This window comes from Symsagittifera roscoffensis, chromosome 8, assembly GCF_963678635.1.
Source record: "Symsagittifera roscoffensis chromosome 8, txSymRosc1.1, whole genome shotgun sequence".
Classification (NCBI taxonomy): domain Eukaryota; kingdom Metazoa; phylum Xenacoelomorpha; order Acoela; family Convolutidae; genus Symsagittifera; species Symsagittifera roscoffensis.
In genome coordinates this window covers 27,240,595-27,258,181 of record NC_087069.1, presented here as the reverse complement: position 1 = coordinate 27,258,181, position 17,587 = coordinate 27,240,595, and the positions used below count along the sequence as shown (strand labels likewise).

The following is a 17,587-nucleotide window of genomic DNA, read 5'->3' as shown; positions in this document are numbered from 1 at the left end:
GTTACACCTTTATTAATCTTCATTGCCTTGTCAAATTTTTCCCATGTTGATGTACTTCTAAAAATCCGATGAACAGTACCCTCAACTACATTGCGTTTATATTGCAATGGAGCGCAGCTTCTGAAGTTAAGGATAGTCCCAGTATCCGTTGGTTTTTGATACCATCCACATATTACCTTTTTTCGTGAGTCCACATTAATGTTCAAATCTAGAAAGGCTAAGTCTCCGTTCGAATCCGGATTTTCGATAGTGAATTGTAAGTTGGGGTGGAGCTCATTAGCTGCTTTTAACACTATATCTGGATCCCCCTTTACCGTCCTCACAATATCATCTACATATCTTAGGAACGCTTTGACATTTTTGTTGGTTTTTCTTGATCTCGCTGCTCTTTACATCTCTTACAATACCAAACCATTTCTGAGATTTGCTCATATTCTTTGTCGGATACATTACTACACTTTAAATGGTACCAATTTAAACAAGCCTCGCATTCGATCCCCTTACTTCTGTATGTTACCCTCCGCTCGCAATCAGGGCATAGGCCATTCCGGTTTTCATTTAGCTGTGTCAACGCAGGTACTTCCTTCATTAATGCATATTCGTGCTCCTTCAGCCATAAATTGGCAAGAATGACAGCAAGGGATGCACCCATTGCCAACCCATCCTTTTGTACGTACCATAAACCATTGCAATTGAAGTGCACCTTATTTACAGCCATGTTCAACAATTTCTTCATAGTTCCGCGTGCCAGTTTAGGAGGACTAGTTTGTTCGTACAGTTTCCTCAGTGCTATATCTATTGCCTCCTTTAGTGGGACATTAGTGTACAAACTTTTGACATCCAGGGAGATAATACTCTCATTATAGTCTAGATCTATGTTCTCTATGATCTCCCGAGCCATTTATGTGTTTGTCTCAATGTTTGCCCCCTCAATGTTGTCAAAAAATTTGGTCAAAGTTTTATTTAGATGTTCATATGAGCTCCCTGGCAGTGACAGTACGGGACGGAGAGGGGTTCCTTTCTTATGTACTTTAGGCAATCCATATAATCGAGCTGGCTGCCCTCCCGTGGACCTAAGCCTACTATACAGTGCCTCATCGATCTCATCTTTCTTTTTCATGGCCAACAGTTCTTTGTTGATGTCTTTCTCAATTTTCATAACAACACTATCAGTTAAACCTGGTTTTTCGCTAAATTGTTCCGATTGCAGCAGCTCAGTTAGTTTAGCCTCATATGTCGTTTTCTTCATTACACAGAAGCCAACACCTTTATCGAATGGGACTGCCAAGAGACCATTGTCCTTCAACTACTTCCTGGCTTTCTCAATCCCTCTATCCGACGGTGTTTGCCGCACACGTTTAGCGTATGATTTTGCAGCAGCTTCAATTTCACATAATTTTTCACCTGGTACCTTTTGCGATTTAAGCTCAGATAAAAAATTATCAATGTCCGCAAGAAAGTGAAGTTCATTGAAACGATCCCTCGCCGGGTGCTTTGGGCCAAAACCTAACACTTCATGAACCCACTTGGGTAGCTCAATGACATCTAGTGCTCTGACCGATTTGTCATTCACTTTCATTAACGGTCTGTCCTGCCGCTCTGCTAGCTTTTTTAACTTCTTTTCATGTCTATCCTTGATGTCATGGATAGCAATTCTAGCCTGGAGCTTTAGATAAAATGCTATTGAGGGCCACCATTGTTCATCTATCCCTCTCCGCACTACCTCTCTTGCCTTAGCTAGATCATCGTCTATCTTCTTCTCTTCTGACCTTGCCTGATTTATCTCTGTTCTTAGGAGTTTTAATTGAAAGCTATGCACCGCTTGGTCCGAAAAAATCCCATTTTCTGGCACCCGAAATCGAATGGCGTTTTGTCGAACTTTGCAGTCATCGCAATAAACCAGGGAGTTCAAACTCAAACTCAAACAGTCAAACATCAAACTCAAACTATTCCTTTCAAACTCAAACTCAAACTGTAGACGTCTATATTCTCAAACATCAAACTCAAACCCTGCCTGTTTTTGTGTAGGATTTTTTCCGTAAGAAAATCGCGCATTATTTTTTAATTCCGTGGATCTTTGACATTCTATTACTATCAGGCATTTCGAATCGGAGTCGAATAATCGGTTAAAAATAAATCTCTTTAACTGATTTACTTCTGTTACTTGTTAATTGCTACTGTTGCTAATTGTTACTGTTAATTGCCAATAAATGGTAGATTTTTGTTGTTTTGGTTTAAATGCAATTTGGTCATTTTCAATAGAATCTACGCAAAAAACGGTGTATGTCATGCCAAGGTTAAAGACATGAAAATTGAGTGTCAACATAAAAAATTCAAACTCAAACATCATTTCACTGTTTGAGTCAAACTCAAACATCAAACTCAAACAGAATTTACTCAAACTCAAACTTTAAAATCCAATGTTTGAATTCCCTGCAATAAACTCGTCGACTGGAACGTTGGTGTACAGGCTTTTAACGTCGAAAGAAATCAGCACCTCATCTCCATCCAATCTTGGCTTCATCGATATTCTCAAGAAACCGAGAAACGGAATTGATGATATTCTCATACACGCTTCCTGGGAGTGAAAAAACAGGTCCCATACAACCAAGCAGTTTGAGCGCTAAACGCTTCGTATCTTCCGCAAAACCTTACAAGAGATTTTGCCATTGCGATGAAGCCGCTGCAACGCTCGCTTAGACTTCATTTTTGTTTTCAGCACTGCCATCAGGCGTCCTCACTTCAGTAAACTGGTGACCGGAAGTGACAGCATATAGTTTCTCATGGTAGTCAGTGCTTCTCAAAATGCAGAAACCAGTGCCTTTGTCGGACGGAACAGCTTTGAGATTGTTCTTTACGACCTTATATGAGGCTACGAGTATATCATTACCTTATACAAAGCTGGCTCTAATCTGTTGGCTCTGAAAATGAATTTTTTTCGATCATAAGTAATACTGAGTACACAGGCAACGTTCGCAACCTGTAATTTGAGGGAGACTCTCTGCTTAATAAAAGTACCTACTTTGGGTTCCTCTGAACTCATGCTCAAGTTCTTGCCAAGCTTAATTCGAAAAATTTCAGTGCCTGGACTTGTGGTACCTGGCTTTCAAAAGCTATTGTTTCAAAAACATTCTTCGCTAAATAAATCTCTCTATTTTTCAGATTATTGATCTTCCTTCGTTTATTCTACTAGTTCATCCTAAGATTTGATTTTTGTTTTTGGACGTTTTTTTTCGAAATTGATCTATACTTGTATATTGCTGCGTACTTGGGGTCTGTCCTAAAAAAGATAGCTCCCATTTTTTTATATTTAGCCTTTGCCATAGTTTTTTTTCCGATTTCAAACAGTCTTTAAGGTCTCGGAGCAATCTTGTAGTCGTCGGTTAGATTTCCATCATCTAACTACCAAACATTCATTTTGGCTTCTTTTTTTTACTAGCGTCTCTATTTTTCAGCAAAAACGGTGGAGCCTCGGATCAACTTGTTCTGCTCCCTCATCCGACCTAATGATGAATTTTCATAAAAAACGTTACTTGGTTTACTGCAGGCTCAATGAGTATATTTGTACAGTTTCGAAAAAACGTGATTCAGCATAGTTCCTTTTCAAGCAAATTGAATACATAAATAAACAATAATTTAAGTGAATTTGAATATTTCGGGTTGTCATCACGCTCTATCAATTTTCTAAAGGAATTTGCAGCAATTTCAACTCCTCTTCAAGTACCACATCCTATTTGAAAACTCTCATAAAGGTTTTGTCAATCTTGGAGATTCTTGCTCTCCGCTAATTTAGACGCGATCCGTCTGAGAGTGTTGCTGATGGACTGGTCAGAAACCTCTTTCTAATTTGCCGGTCACAAATCTAGTTTGCCGGTCGCAAACCTTTATCTGTTTTTATGAGAGCGATAAGTTTTGTTTGAAAAATGAAACTTTTTAGCGGTTCGGTATCTTTAGTTTCACGCATAAGCTTTCGGAGCTTAATAAGTGATTTCAAGAAATGGAGCCCATTATGCTGTTTGATTTACTAATTAGGTTTTCAAAAACTTGTGGAATAATTTTGTCCCCGGGCCGGCTCAGGAGTCATTTGTAAACAACATACCTGCATTGAACAAGTCGAACTTAGTGACAAAAAGGCTATCGAAATTTTCCGGTTTCGTGGCATTTATATCAGCTGGTGGGTGTTTGGATACCCCTTTTCTTGTAGTTAGGAGTAGAAAAAAAGCGATTTTGGTCATCTGAAGCAGCCAGCCTTATTCCTCCCTTTATTGAGCTCGCTGCTGATTGGCTTAATATTCTCTGCTCAAGATCTGTTGTTAGAAATTTAGGCAGTAAAGTTTGAGTTTTCGCTTAGTAGATCTCAGAGTTGTCGTTTTTTTGCCACCCTTTCCTTTGGTTTGCTCAAGAAAAAAAAAACAAAAAAGACGTCGGAAAAACCAGCCAAAAATTAATATTCTCTGCCTTGTAGAAATATTTACTTTATTCAAAAGACTTTCTGTCAATAAAACACGCGAGTCCTTAGGATTTTCTTGAGTAGTCGAACATCAGAAATGGCTGTCTTTAAATAACTATCCAGCACTAAGTCATTATCAATTGAAGTATTTTTGACAGATTTCAAATTATTACACATAAGACATTGAAATCGTTGGATCTTCTTAAACTCGCTGAGAGTTAGGACATTGAAACCGTTGGAACTTCTTAAATTCGCTAAGTGTTATATGTACACAACTGATTTGATACCAATAAGAAAAACAATCAAATCTAATCCAGCTTAAAACTACCGAAGGTTTTCTAGCAGTCTTTGCTTGTACACTCATTGTTGTTTTCCCTCAACTTGACGGTGCGGTGTTAGGTTAAAAAAAGGAATTTGACTAATCACAAGTGGACTTAATTAACCCATAAAAACAGGATTGGAATGTTATTGATGAAAAGTTTATTACAAACTTGATTTAAAGAAAAATATAAAATCTTTAAAACTCGATGATAAGGATCAATCTTATCCGAGCTCAGAAGGTCAGCGTCGCACCATCAAATTCACCAGTCCAGGAACTCCTTCCCTAAAACCAGAGACCAACTTGACAGACCTGTCTAAATTCCCTCAAAAGGGCGCTCGACAAACGTGCACAAACATATCACATCTATTTAATAAAATTATCGCAACAATTAGGCTAAAGGGTTATCCGCAGAAAAAGGCACTTGTAAAAAAAATGTTTGTTGTATTTTTAAAGACTATGATCGAACATTCTGTGCTACTTGCACGGTAACCTGTTGTCCTTGCTTATTTAAAATTAATGATAAATTGTCTGGCGGTCGAGATATAATTGTCTGTCGGTTGATGAATTGGTCCGAAACGGGCTATTTGATCTGACCTGCTATAATGCCTATTCTTCTTTTCAGCGATGTTATGAAAGTATCAGAGTGATGTGAAAATGCTGAGTCAAATAGAGACAGTCCAATTTGAGCCCAATTGTATAAAAACGGGCGTTTTGATGCTTTGGATGCAACATAAAAAGGTAAATATTTTGTCTAAGTTGTCTTTTACTTCAGATTTGCTGATGATGTCTTGTTGACGAAAGCTTCACATTTGACAAAAATGAAACGTTGATTCCTTTCTCTCCTAGTGATGATTTTCTGTTTTAGAAAAGGATTTTTTTTTAAATTTCTCTGCGGAATATAAAGTTTACTCATTGATCTCTTTTCCTTAACTTTGGTTAATGTTAGTAAAGAAGTGTCAATCATAAAATGTTTGTGAAATTTACAGAGCTTTAACTTTTCTTTGAAATTTGAAAATTGTAAAGCTATAATCTATTTTTCTTTTGGTTTCCTTGTTCTTCTACAGTTTTCGAACCTTCTGTTGGCTATGCTTTTGAGTGCAATTGCAGAAGTTAAAATTTTGAATGCGAGTCTATTTTAGCGTCTGAACTGGTCTCACTAAGTAAATGATGGCGAATCTTTAAAACGGCGTGAACAGCCGTTTCACATCCTTTTTTGCCTTTTTGAAACTGAGAAAAAATACTGTTTAAAATGGTGAGAATAGTTTTGAAAATGTTTTACTAATTGCTGGCGCTGAACGTAAATGTTTTTATTCTCAGGCTTGGAGGAAAAAGAGTGTCAAGATATTCAAAAGATCTGATGACGGCTTTGAGCGACTGGACTACAGGTGTCTGAAGAAGAACGATGTCTACAAGAGTCTTTCTTTACATGGTCTCATCAGTGCGAGAATGATTTTCGATAAAGTTTACAAGACTGTTATTCTTCTCACTCTCTCAGATGAAGTTAGTATTCGAGACGGGAGCCTTTTTTGTTCAATTACCGTTTTTCACAAAAAAATTGCAATCCGCGTATAAAAGACTAATTCAATAGTCAAAGCATATTCTTTATTAATTGTTATTAAGATTCTCCGCTCTATTATCTGTTGCAAATGATAGCTCGGCGACATTAATAATTTTTTAGCGTACACTTCAACTTGCAATCAAAGATTCCTCGGACCTTGACGGGGAGTTGGACGAATGGCTTCAATGTATTAAGACCACATGTTGGGGAAATGACAGGGAAATACTCTCTCAGCCTCTCACTGTTGCTACTTCAGAAAATGTCTACGAACAGCCAGAGGCAGTAAGTGATCTTAGTTTTCATTTTGTATAGGAAACGGCTGAATGTTACCGAAACTCGGATAAGAAATTTAATATTTGTGTACATTACGTTTTCATTAGTCGAATATTTTCATTGACTCTACGTTAGAAATTTAGCTGAGAAAAAATGGGTACTTTTTGTTCCTACCATTGAAAATTCAGAGGAACTTTGTATTCGGGTGTAATGTAGTTTTTACGACCATTTGCAAAATGGAGAGGAACTTTGTTTGGGATGGGTTTTATTTAGTTTTTTTCCCCATTTTTTGTCACGCAAAATCAGGTACCACAAATAATAATGTGAATGTGTCGAGTGATATATAATAGTAAAGCACTCTCAGTCGTGATTCGAAAGACATAAAAAATTTTTTCAAAACTTGTCCTATACTAGTGGACTAAATTAAACGCGAATTCAGCTTTTTTTCTCTCTAAAATGCTTCTTTTCAATGACCATTTTGGACAACATTTCCTTCATAATTCAGTAAAACTTTCACATAGACCAAGAGCAAATCATGAAACCATCTCTGAAAATATCAATATTTGATTTCAAAGATTTACCAAAGTAATCCGGGTCTGAAAGTGACAGATTTCTTCATCTGCACTAATTTTTGCATTGGAGTGAACTTTCTCGAATAAGCAGGATAAATAATTGATATGCGACGTGTAAATTTTCCAGCGAGAAAATTGAAATGATCAGTGTTAAAATTTCGCTTAATTCGGCTGTTGCTTACTTTTTCACGCGGATTGAAAAACTTAGTACAGATGAAGAAATCTGGCATTTTTAGACCCGGGTTACACTGGCAAGTCTTTGAAATTAAATATTGATATTTTCTTATGGTAGCTCCGATGATTTGCTTTTGATCTACGTAAAAGTTTAACTGGATTTCGAAGGAATCGTTGTCCAAAATGGACATTGGAAACAGGCAATTAGGGAGTGAAAACTTGCATTTAATTCTGTCCTTTAGTGTATTATCGAGAAAAACAGGTTGAAAGTTTTTAATTTTTTGTCTAATTTCGAGCGAGAAAATCCAGTGAGAAGGCTTGTTTTGTTTTTCAACCAAGAAAAGAAAAAAAAATAATTGTTGAAATGGTAAGAGTGATATATCATATTAAAGCTCTTCCAGCCCCGATTTGAACAATATTTAAAAAAAATTTCAAAAAGGTTTCTTAGTGTCGAGAAAATTGGTTATCAGTGTTTTTGATAAATTTTGAGCGAGTAAAACAAGCGAGCATATTTTTTTTTACTGGAGGATAAGTCATGAAAGTTTAGTTTTTTTCTTGTAATTTTTTTTTTCAGCTCGGCCTTGGAAAAAAATTTCAACAATTAAAAAAAAAAGATATTTTATTGAATGTTTAAATGCTTTTTGTTTGTTTTTCTTTGATAAAGTTGATACTTAATTTGCCTTTTTCTTCGTGATTGTCAAAAATTCCTGAGTTTTAGGCTTTCACGCCCCGCCCAAAAACGACACTAATTTGAAAAAAGTAAAACTTGTTTTATTTTAAGTGTATGGTTGGAACATTCTGTGCTACTTGCACAGCAACCGGCTCTCCTTGTTTTTCTTTTTTTGTTTTCCTCGCAAATTCATATGCCACAATTAGTCATAAAATCTTCGGACTGGGTTGAGTGATCTAATTTTTTACTTTTCGTCTAACTTCTAACCTTTTATTCAAGTCCTGAAAAATTTAATAAAATAGGTTTTCAAAGCTTTTAAGCGCTATCTTGCGAACATCACAAATTTTAAAAAAATTACTGCAAATTTTCATTGTAGTTTTTTAAGAAACCGGTTGTCCTTGCTACTTGATTTTAAACCAACGCTGTTATCAGAATCGATTGACTTTAGGTTGAGTACTGTAGCGGAGGCAGTGGTAACTCCTCAAATCTCTCCAAAGCAGGAAGCGTAGACCTTTATCAAAGCGTGGACGACAGTCAAGAGAACGAAATCTACACACCCTCAAGCGAATACGACCATGACATAGGCTGCATTTTTAAAGTTACAATCAAAGACACCGAATCAGCCAGAGCGTGTAACCTACAAGGCCCATACGCTTTGGAAGTGAAACACGACGGCCTTACCCTCCGAAATTATGAAACAAGAGCAGCTATTTTTGAATGGAAACTGGAATTCATTCGTAGATTTGGAGCTATAAATAAACAGAAAGTGTTCAGGTTTGAAGCGGGACGGCGATGTGTAGGTTACGCGGGATTGTTTGAGTTTTACTCAGACCAATATACAAATATTCCCAAGGTCATCAGAGAATGTGTGAACAGGCATAAAATTGCGACTACAGGGCCCTCAAAAGGAAGCCAGCAATCCGTTCACACGCCGCCCTTGAATCCACCCCCTGAGAAACCTAGTCATGATATCATGAATGGAAATATAAACCCGTCTTCAGTCGACGATAACTTATACTCTAAAGTCGATGACTTAAAGAAACAAACTAATAATAACGAGAGTCCGATTCCAAATAACCGACCTGCTAGTATAGCAAGTACTGGAAAACCAAGTCAACCTTCAAGAGCTCCAACACTGCCTAGTAAAACTGGACAAGAAGAGTTGTATCAAGAACCCAATCTTTACTCGGAAGACGAATATGATGTGAACTCGCTAAGAACCGATAATTCAGATCCCAATGTAACGCCTTCGGGTCATCTTGAAGGTCGGGTCCTGCATCATCGACTGACCTCGAACTCCTCGGACGGTAACGATGTCAAAAATGGAGGAACCAATGAAGATTATTACGAAGAGCTGCATAACGCAACGTCTGGGACTCCAAACACTCTTCGGGGATCCCCGGCGAGTAATGGAAGTATGAATTCTACCCCGAACTCAAGCGAAGATGAAGTTGCAGCTGTTGGCGGACTATACTCGAATATAGATATATCCGCCGACCACAGTTCGGGTACAATAATCCGAACGAAAGCCTCTTCGGACAACCGAACTTCAACTCATTCTGGGGATTCAGATAACTCTCAAACTGAGAATTTTTATGATATTACACCGGCTTGTGAAGAGGAGAAACCTCCGGAGCCTCCGACTAGACGATCGAGTTGCCAACCGGTGAGTTACCAGTACTCGTCGGAAGTTCCGAGAGCGCCCTTTCCGTGCAATATTCCTAGGCCACCCGGTCTTCTGCAAATGTTGAATGTTCCGAGGCACCACAACGTCAAATCAAATCTGCCTCCCCGACATTTTAGCGACCAGTATTCATGACGAAAGTTGTCTTTAAATTGTTACCACGAATGCACATTTATATTCAAATTTGTCTATATTTCTATCACTTTTCGAAATCGTAGCGCGATGATAAAAATACAAAATGTTTATGTAGTTTAGAAATTAACGAATAAAAGTTTGTCGACCTAGATAATCAGTTGTAGAGTTGCCACTGAACTTATTTAAAAGCCCAAGGCTTGTTTCCTCTGAAAATAATTATATAAGTAGTCAAAATTTAACTGGAAGTTCTACAACATTTCTTGGTAAGAAATTGCTGTGCTTTTACGGGGAATTAATATTCGCCATTGATTTAGCTATGTCTGACGCCTTTCATTTCCAACAATTTACCGGGTTACGGTAATAAAAACCAGATGTATTTGTAATTCGCTCTTATGCTGAAAATCGAGTTACTTAATTTGTTCCATAGGTTCCTGAAAACATGCTTTGTATCTGTAACTTAACTTTTGTTACTAAATTAAATTGAAACTTGTGTACTAAATTAATGAACAATATGCCCTAGATTATCAGTGAAAGTTATTCTTTTTATCATCTTTTGTACTTTGAATGGTAATGAGCTTGAATTGAATTGTAACAAATAGCTTGCAGTTTTTGTACTAAATTATATATTGAAATAAATCGCGTGTCACATGAAATGATTTAACTTAAAAAATAGAAATCAAAAGATCGGTAAATAGCTGTAAAATGAAGTTTTGATCAACTCATAATCAAGTGATCAAACTTTTGATCATTTGACTCATAAATGGAAATTTCCATGAAAAGGTTTGATTGGAAAAAATTTTCTCATTCTTTATCCAAACGAAATGTTTTAAGAAACTGATATCTTCTAAAAACTACCTGAATGATTAATTCAGTTAAGTTGATCTTGGAAATTTGCGTCAAATCTGCATAATTTGTAATCTTATATGTTTTTCTTTTTCGCTAACTTCTGTGGCTTGATTGCATGGACATCGGATGCAATATGAGTTGTCGTCGAAGTGCATTGCATCACCTTAGCTGGCCGAAATTCAAATGTATTATGATAATAGGTGCTATTTTTCAATTTTCCGCAATTAACTTTCCCTCCGTGATAATTTTGTTCATGAGATGTAGCGAAACCTTAATGTGCTAATTCAAAAGTATAGCCCGCAGAAGTTGCAGGTTCAGTTTATGTGCAACTAGCACGCAATTTTTCGACCACAGAAATGGTTGCCGTTGATTGAGTTAGCCTTTTTCTTGGGGAGTTGATTCAAAGTACGTTTCTAGAATTTGGTCACGAAGTTGAAAAAAAATCTTTGAAAAAATTTAATGAAACCAGATTGAGGCCAATCTTCTAAACCTTTTCGCATTCATTGCCTGAAAGAAAACGCGGAACTATTCAAGGCTGTTTTTCAAGACCAACGAACTTTTTAGGAAATGTGTTTGGAATTATAAAGACGGCTTGAAAGGCTTTTATCTGACGCTACACGCGTTATTAGAGATTCGTTAAATTTGGAAAAACACGATAGTCAAAAATTCCTTCTCACTAAGTAGAGCGATCGGACATCAAAGGGAGAAGAGGGTTTGATGAATTTATCAGCTTTTCAAGCAATCTAGTTTGCTTTTTGTAGCTCTCTCAGAATCTTAGAGCAGGAATTGATGTAACCTTTTGATTAATAACCGGACCGAAGCCGAATTCAATAACCGAAGTTTCTCGGTTTGACATCTGCGCGAAATTTAACAGATAGATTGTTCGGTACTGTACTGCACATATTGCCACGATTATTAAAAATGCAGTTTCTGCCGTGATCACAAAAATAAACCAGGATAGCCGGTTACTGTGCAAGTAGCACAGAGTGTTCCGACCACAGTCTTAAATATACAAAAAAAAAATTTTACAACTTGGTGTCGTTTTTTTTCTGCAGGTTATAATAAAAAACTGAACGAAAAAAATAAAATTTAGGCATATTTGAGAGTCATAGTAAAATAGAAAATAGGTCTATTGGGAAACAGTTTTTGAAGAAAAATGACTAGAAAAACAAAACAAAATATATATTTTTAAAATTTCACATGAAAATTTTCACAAGCTTCTTATTCCCAAAATTGCGCTGAAAACTTCAGAAACTACCCTTACTCGGACAAAACTAATTTTCAAGGCTGAAATTAAGCTTGAATAAGCTGTTGTAAGCATATACGATCACCTTATTAGCTCAAAATTAGACCAAAAATCAAAAATTTTAAACAGGTTTTCCACAAATTAAAAAACTATTTTGATTCCTAAAATAAAGCTAAGAACTCCAAAAACTATTTTCATCAGAGTAAAACTTGATTTTTAAGGCGTAAATTAAGCATAAATAAGCTAATGTAAGCCTGCTCCCTCGCTCGAAATTAGACAAAAAATCAGAAATTTCAAACCGGTTTTTCTCGACACCGGGAAAAAAATTTTGATGTTCGAATCCTAGCTGAAAGAGTTTTAGTATGTTTTATCACTCAACCCAGTCCGATTATGATTTATTGTAGCTTATTTGTAAGGAAAATAAAAAGACTGTTCGGTTGCTTTGTTCGCTCGAACTGAGACAAAAATTGTTCGCTCGATCTGAAGAAAAAATTAAAACTTAGGAATATTGGAAAGTCATAGTAAAAGGCATAAGTTGCAGATAAATGACCAAGATACAAAAAAAATATATCAAAAAAAAAATTCTAAATTTCAAATTTTTTTTGCAAAAGTTTTTTGAATGTTCGAAGTTTTTAATTTCTTAACGGCGTTAAAAAACTCCAAAAAAACGTAACTTATAGAAACCTAAGTTTTCACGGCCTGAAGTAAGCAAAAGCAAAAATAAGCCACTAAGCCTGCTCGCGCGCATCATTTGCTCGAATTTAGACTAAAAAATCAAACACTTCAAATCGGTTTTTCTCGACCCTATAAGAAGTTTGAGATGTTTTAATGTGGTTCGAATCACGACAAAGGGCTTAAATATGATGTATCACTCAATCCAGCCCGATGAGTATTGGTACCTGGCTTTGCGTGGAAAACAAAAGCAAAAAAACAAGAACACCCGAATACAAAGTTCCTCCCCATTTTCAATGTTCGGAACAATACGCAGCATCTCCTATAGGCAGCATTGCTGACAATTTTTTTAACTCCGAAAAATCTTCAACTTGCCATTTGTTTTTTTAAACCGAATTGAACCGAAAACTCTAATGGAACTGGCAAATGCTTTGAGAGAATGGTTTATACAACTTTGATACAACATGAATGGTTTATACAAAGGTCTGTTTGTTTGACGCGCACTTATGCCCCTGAATTTTGAGTACCGATAGCAGCAACATAATGGAAAATTCTAAAAGTCTATCAGCCGAAAATGGATGCTGAAAAATCGCTTCAAAGGGTAGCAGGTAGTAATTTAGAATGAAAATAGGCGCCCAGAATACGCGAATGTATACTCACGCCTTTGAACAAAAGAAATATGAGCTAAATTATTTTTTTAACAGAAAAAGCGCATGCATCTATGGGTCCATCCAGTCCCACGTGTCTTAAATTTAGTTGATTTTTATCACCTTAAAGTCAATAATACCATTTTTCATGGTTATAATGTTTCAGGTATATGTTGGTTATAATAATAGATCAAAATAGTTCTAGTAAAATTGACTATAAATGGAAGGCGAGAGAAGTCCGTCGAATGTGAGTAGAAAGAGTAAAACGTCCTCTTCCAGGCCGGTTTCATCCAGACCAGATGAGCCAGTGGCTCTCAACTGGACTTGCGAGGAGGTCCAGGACTGGATTGAGAGCATCGGGTATCCACAGTACAGGGTAAGAAAAAGGGTCGCTCTTACTATTTCCCCGCCATGGTAGCTACTAGTAAGTATAACCACTCTTATAAAGAGCTAAACGAATGGTTAAGTATGTGAGCACTTATTATCTAGTAACTAATATCCCCTCTTTTTCAATGGGATTGAGGGGTATAGTTAAAGAGATCAAGAAAAGTTCAGAAAAAAAGAGAGACATAAAACTTAAAGGTACCGGCCACAAAATGCTTGAATAAGAATTAATTAAGATCATTTATCCACGAGGGATAGGACCAACATACGAGCTGTACAGCTCATCACGGCGAACCGCTGTTGTGCCCCTGCTTAAGAACTACATGCAATTTTTTTTTTGGTTATTTTTCTTTTGGTTAAGAAGAAAAGGCAGCTCATATTGTTTTCAGAACACTGACCTTAACATCTTGTTTTCTGTGCAACAGCGACCGATTACTGCTCGTTAATAATTACATAAATCTAGCTTCTAAAGTGTAATTTAGATCTCTTGAAGTGTGCTTACACTTGCGATCAGCTTAGTGTGTTATTACAAACCTTCTTTTTTTTCTAACATAACTCGCAAATAAAAGTATTCATTAAGAGTGTTCTCTAATTTGGAAATTTTAAGGTCGCAGGTTCGAATCTCAAAGGTTGCCGAATTTTTTTTTTTAATAATTCGAGGCTTATTGTTCCGACTTTCGACACGAAAGTAACGGAATCTTTGTGCTCGGGGTGGGTTTTTTTTTCTTCAGACAAATTTCGACTTTTTTACTAGCCTTTTTTGACGGATTTTTTTATATCATTCAAAAGGTATTGTTGTCCTGAGCTTAAATTTGAAACGATATTTCACCTGTGATTATTTTTCGTAAAGTTATGGGGGTTTAAAGATTGCCATTTTTGGCCAATTTGGGACAATTAACGCGCGATATATTTCGCGCTATAAATGCGTAAGCGGAGTTTTAATCCCTCTTAGAAATCGTTCCAAATTGGTTGAAAGATTCTTATTTGCCATTTTTGATTTGTTACAAGGAGCGAAATCTATTCTTTTGTAGTTTTTATGGCGTGTGGGGGGATGATTTTCATTAAAAAATTCAAATTTTAGAAAACAAAAATTTTCATTTGGTTTTGTTACATTTACTTTTTTAATGTTATTACTGCTCCATAAACCTTAAAAGGCAGTCGGAACATTCAGGGCCAATTTTATTTTTGCACTTTATAGAGCTGCTTTTTGTCGTTTTCTTGCAAGTGTTTGCGAAGCGAAGCTTCCCCTCTGTGTTCTAATTCAATTTGTTTTGTTTTCCAATTTATGAAAAATTTGATCTTACGATTTTTTGTTTGGCCGAAAGAGTTCTCTTAATACATAATGTCAACACTTAACTGACAGATTAATAACATTTAATGTGCACAACTTGTCAAAGCGTTTTACCATAAAAGTTGGTTTGTTTGTTTTGACTATTTCCGACAGATACGTGAAATATCTTCAAAATTAGCAAATAAATTAATCTTCAATCAATATATATATAGATGCATAAGGCTTACAACTTACGCTTTAAGATTTACATGTTTTGAGATAACTACAAGTTCAACGTTTGGGTAGTTGAAGTTCAGAAGTTTTCTAGAAATTTTGGCGCTGAAATTGAGAACATTTCATGTAAACGTCATGAAATGGACGTTTAGATTATTATGGAAGGGGAAGGAAAATGATTCTTGAAATAACGTTCATGAATGTAATTTAATCTTGATGAATTTATTTGTGCTACGAATGATGATAGAAAACACTTAAATAGAACAGACCTTAATAGTTCAAACCTATAATCGGTAATTTGATGTGATGGTTGCGTAATGCCACAACTTGCACAAAACGTTAACGTCGATGCGTAACATGTTAGCGGATTTGGGAATGTTGGCTAATTGTTTCAGGAGTGTTTTTCGGACAACTTCATTGACGGGAGGAAGCTGATCTTGATGGACTGTTCCCACTTTCCACAGATTGGAATCACTGACTTCGAACACATGAAAGTACGTTAATTTGGTAGAATTTTTTTAAAGACGATCAGGGCAGCGGATGTTCATAGCGTAGGCATGTTCGGCTCTTTTCGACTACCCAGATTAGGCTGCGAGTGTGTTTTTAAATCCTTGTTTGCTGTGCAATCACGAGACAACTGTTCGAAGCTCGAGGGAAAAAGATAAATGGTAAAAGACGAAATCAATGTTGAATTCCTTGTCTACATAGATTTCATTGAGAGTTTTGGGAGGTTGTTGCCTGCAATTTATAGTTCTAGTTATGAATTGTTTTCAGTACAAAAAGAATCTTTGATATTGTCTGAAAAAAACCGAAAATTTATTGTTTTATTTTTCTTAATTTTTGGCGAATAGTGTTAATCAAAGTCGTAATATCTTGAGAGTTTTTAAATCATGTAAACACAATTAATACGTTTTTCGGACACTAGGTACCAAAATAAAAAACCTGTGCGTTGAGTTGATTTAAGCATCTCAACAGAACAAAGCACGCCTAATTTTCAGACTATAGCAGCCAAAATTAGAGACCTGCTGGGCATTGAGTTGATCCCGTGGGACAGAAGCATCGCAGATCCCCCCAGAGACCAAATGGGACTGTTCTTAGAGCGAAAACGACCGACAGGGGAGTATGCGGACTCACTAGTGTACAGTGACTTCATAATGGGAAAGGGACAGTAGCTTAGAAGAGTATTTACTCAAAGAGAATTGTCGAGGCTCAAAAAACAACATCGAATTATAGACACTCCACATTGAAATTGGCTTCATAATGGGAAAGGCGCACTAGTTTAGTAGATTGTCGAATGTTAACTTTATCGAGAACTCTCGTGCGTCAAAGTTTGCCATCGACTTATAGACTGTCTACCTTGAATTTGTTTTTTGAAACGAATGGGCTCAACAAATGTAAATAACCGAAATGTATGTATGTTTCATATGTAGATAAAGATATATTTTTTGGAACGTTCTCTGTTTTGACCATTGGCGAAGAAGTTTCAGATACTTTTTAAGCCAAAGCCAAACTTAGTCTCTAAGAGATAAGCTTAAATTTTGTGGCGAAGTTACTGAGTTGAAAACGGAAACATATTGAAACACGGAATCGCTGTTTAAATTATCGGGACTAAAGGTGTGAAAATGAAACTGAGCAAAGCGTTATTATTTTTTAAAAAAACTCATTATTCAAACTTGACGGTTATTTAGAGATTCGTGCTACATTCAACAATAAATAAAATATTCAAAAACCTAAACAAAAACGTTGCTACATTTTTTATGGGCTTATTTTCGATCCGCTTATTTATTATTCAGCCAGCAAAAATTGATCAATTTTGGTCATGAAAGGACTGAGAGCCCGAGTCAGTGCCAAAAAACCGAAAATTTGGGACATAACAGAAAAAAAACGCGAAAAATGTTGCCAAAATTTTCGAGATAAACAACAAAATTTTTAGGAAAACATAGTTTTTCAGACGAAACCATCGTTGAGTTATACTCCAGCGCCAAAATTTATGTGAGACGACCCCCAAATAAGCGTTATCCCAAATATATCACTCCAACAGCAAAATTTGATGGAAAAGGTGATGTTTTGGGGCTACATAAAATTTTCTGGGAAAAGAGATATTGTAGTCATCGACGGAAACATTAATTCTGCCGAATATTGCAAATTACTTGGAATCCACTTGATGAAAAACATTTATCTGGACAAAATTTTCCAGCAAGACAATGCCAGTTGCCATAATTCTTGAAATTTTCGACAATTTTTTTTTCTTCAGGAAAATGGTTTTCAAGTTTTGGAAAACTGGCCCGCGCAATCTCCACATTTGAATATTATTGAAATTTTATGGAATTAAATGAAACATAATATTCGTGAAAAACAGCCTACAACAGTTACAGAACTTATTGGGAAAGTTTTTGAAATAATTAAGCCATTTCCAGACGACTACTTTCATCGGTTGTATCGGAGCATTC

General features: G+C 36.2%; 2 protein-coding genes across 2 annotated transcripts; both read left to right on the top strand.

Annotated features, from left to right (window-relative positions):
* The first annotated feature begins 5,398 nt into the window (after window positions 1-5,398).
* Window positions 5,399-10,615, top strand: LOC134853281 (uncharacterized). The gene is made up of 4 exons (XM_063869254.1): window positions 5,399-5,510; window positions 6,090-6,272; window positions 6,451-6,612; window positions 8,468-10,615. The coding sequence occupies exons 1-4, from the start codon at window positions 5,427-5,429 to the stop codon at window positions 9,836-9,838; spliced, it is 1,800 nt and encodes a 599-aa protein (XP_063725324.1). The 5' UTR covers window positions 5,399-5,426; the 3' UTR covers window positions 9,839-10,615.
* A 2,804-nt stretch (window positions 10,616-13,419) lies between these two features.
* LOC134852912 (sterile alpha motif domain-containing protein 15-like) lies at window positions 13,420-16,588 on the top strand. Its single transcript, XM_063868774.1, has 3 exons — window positions 13,420-13,625; window positions 15,533-15,631; window positions 16,136-16,588. Exons 1-3 carry the CDS (start codon window positions 13,470-13,472, stop codon window positions 16,307-16,309), a joined length of 429 nt encoding a protein of 142 aa, XP_063724844.1. The 5' UTR covers window positions 13,420-13,469; the 3' UTR covers window positions 16,310-16,588.
* Window positions 16,589-17,587: the final 999 nt, after the last annotated feature.

What these genes read in the sequence shown, in the direction of transcription:
- LOC134853281 (XM_063869254.1), top strand. Translation starts at nt 5,427, where the DNA reads ATGCTGAGTCAAATAGAGACAGTCCAATTTGAGCCCAATTGTATAAAA. An exon ending in TTTGGATGCAACATAAAAAG is followed by an intron (nt 5,511 to 6,089) that starts GTAAATATTTTG and finishes TTTTATTCTCAG; the next exon opens with GCTTGGAGGAAAAAGAGTGT. An exon ending in TCTACGAACAGCCAGAGGCA is followed by an intron (nt 6,613 to 8,467) that starts GTAAGTGATCTT and finishes GATTGACTTTAG; the next exon opens with GTTGAGTACTGTAGCGGAGG.
- LOC134852912 (XM_063868774.1), top strand. Translation starts at nt 13,470, where the DNA reads ATGGAAGGCGAGAGAAGTCCGTCGAATGTGAGTAGAAAGAGTAAAACG. An exon ending in TCGGGTATCCACAGTACAGG is followed by an intron (nt 13,626 to 15,532) that starts GTAAGAAAAAGG and finishes TAATTGTTTCAG; the next exon opens with GAGTGTTTTTCGGACAACTT. An exon ending in CTGACTTCGAACACATGAAA is followed by an intron (nt 15,632 to 16,135) that starts GTACGTTAATTT and finishes CCTAATTTTCAG; the next exon opens with ACTATAGCAGCCAAAATTAG.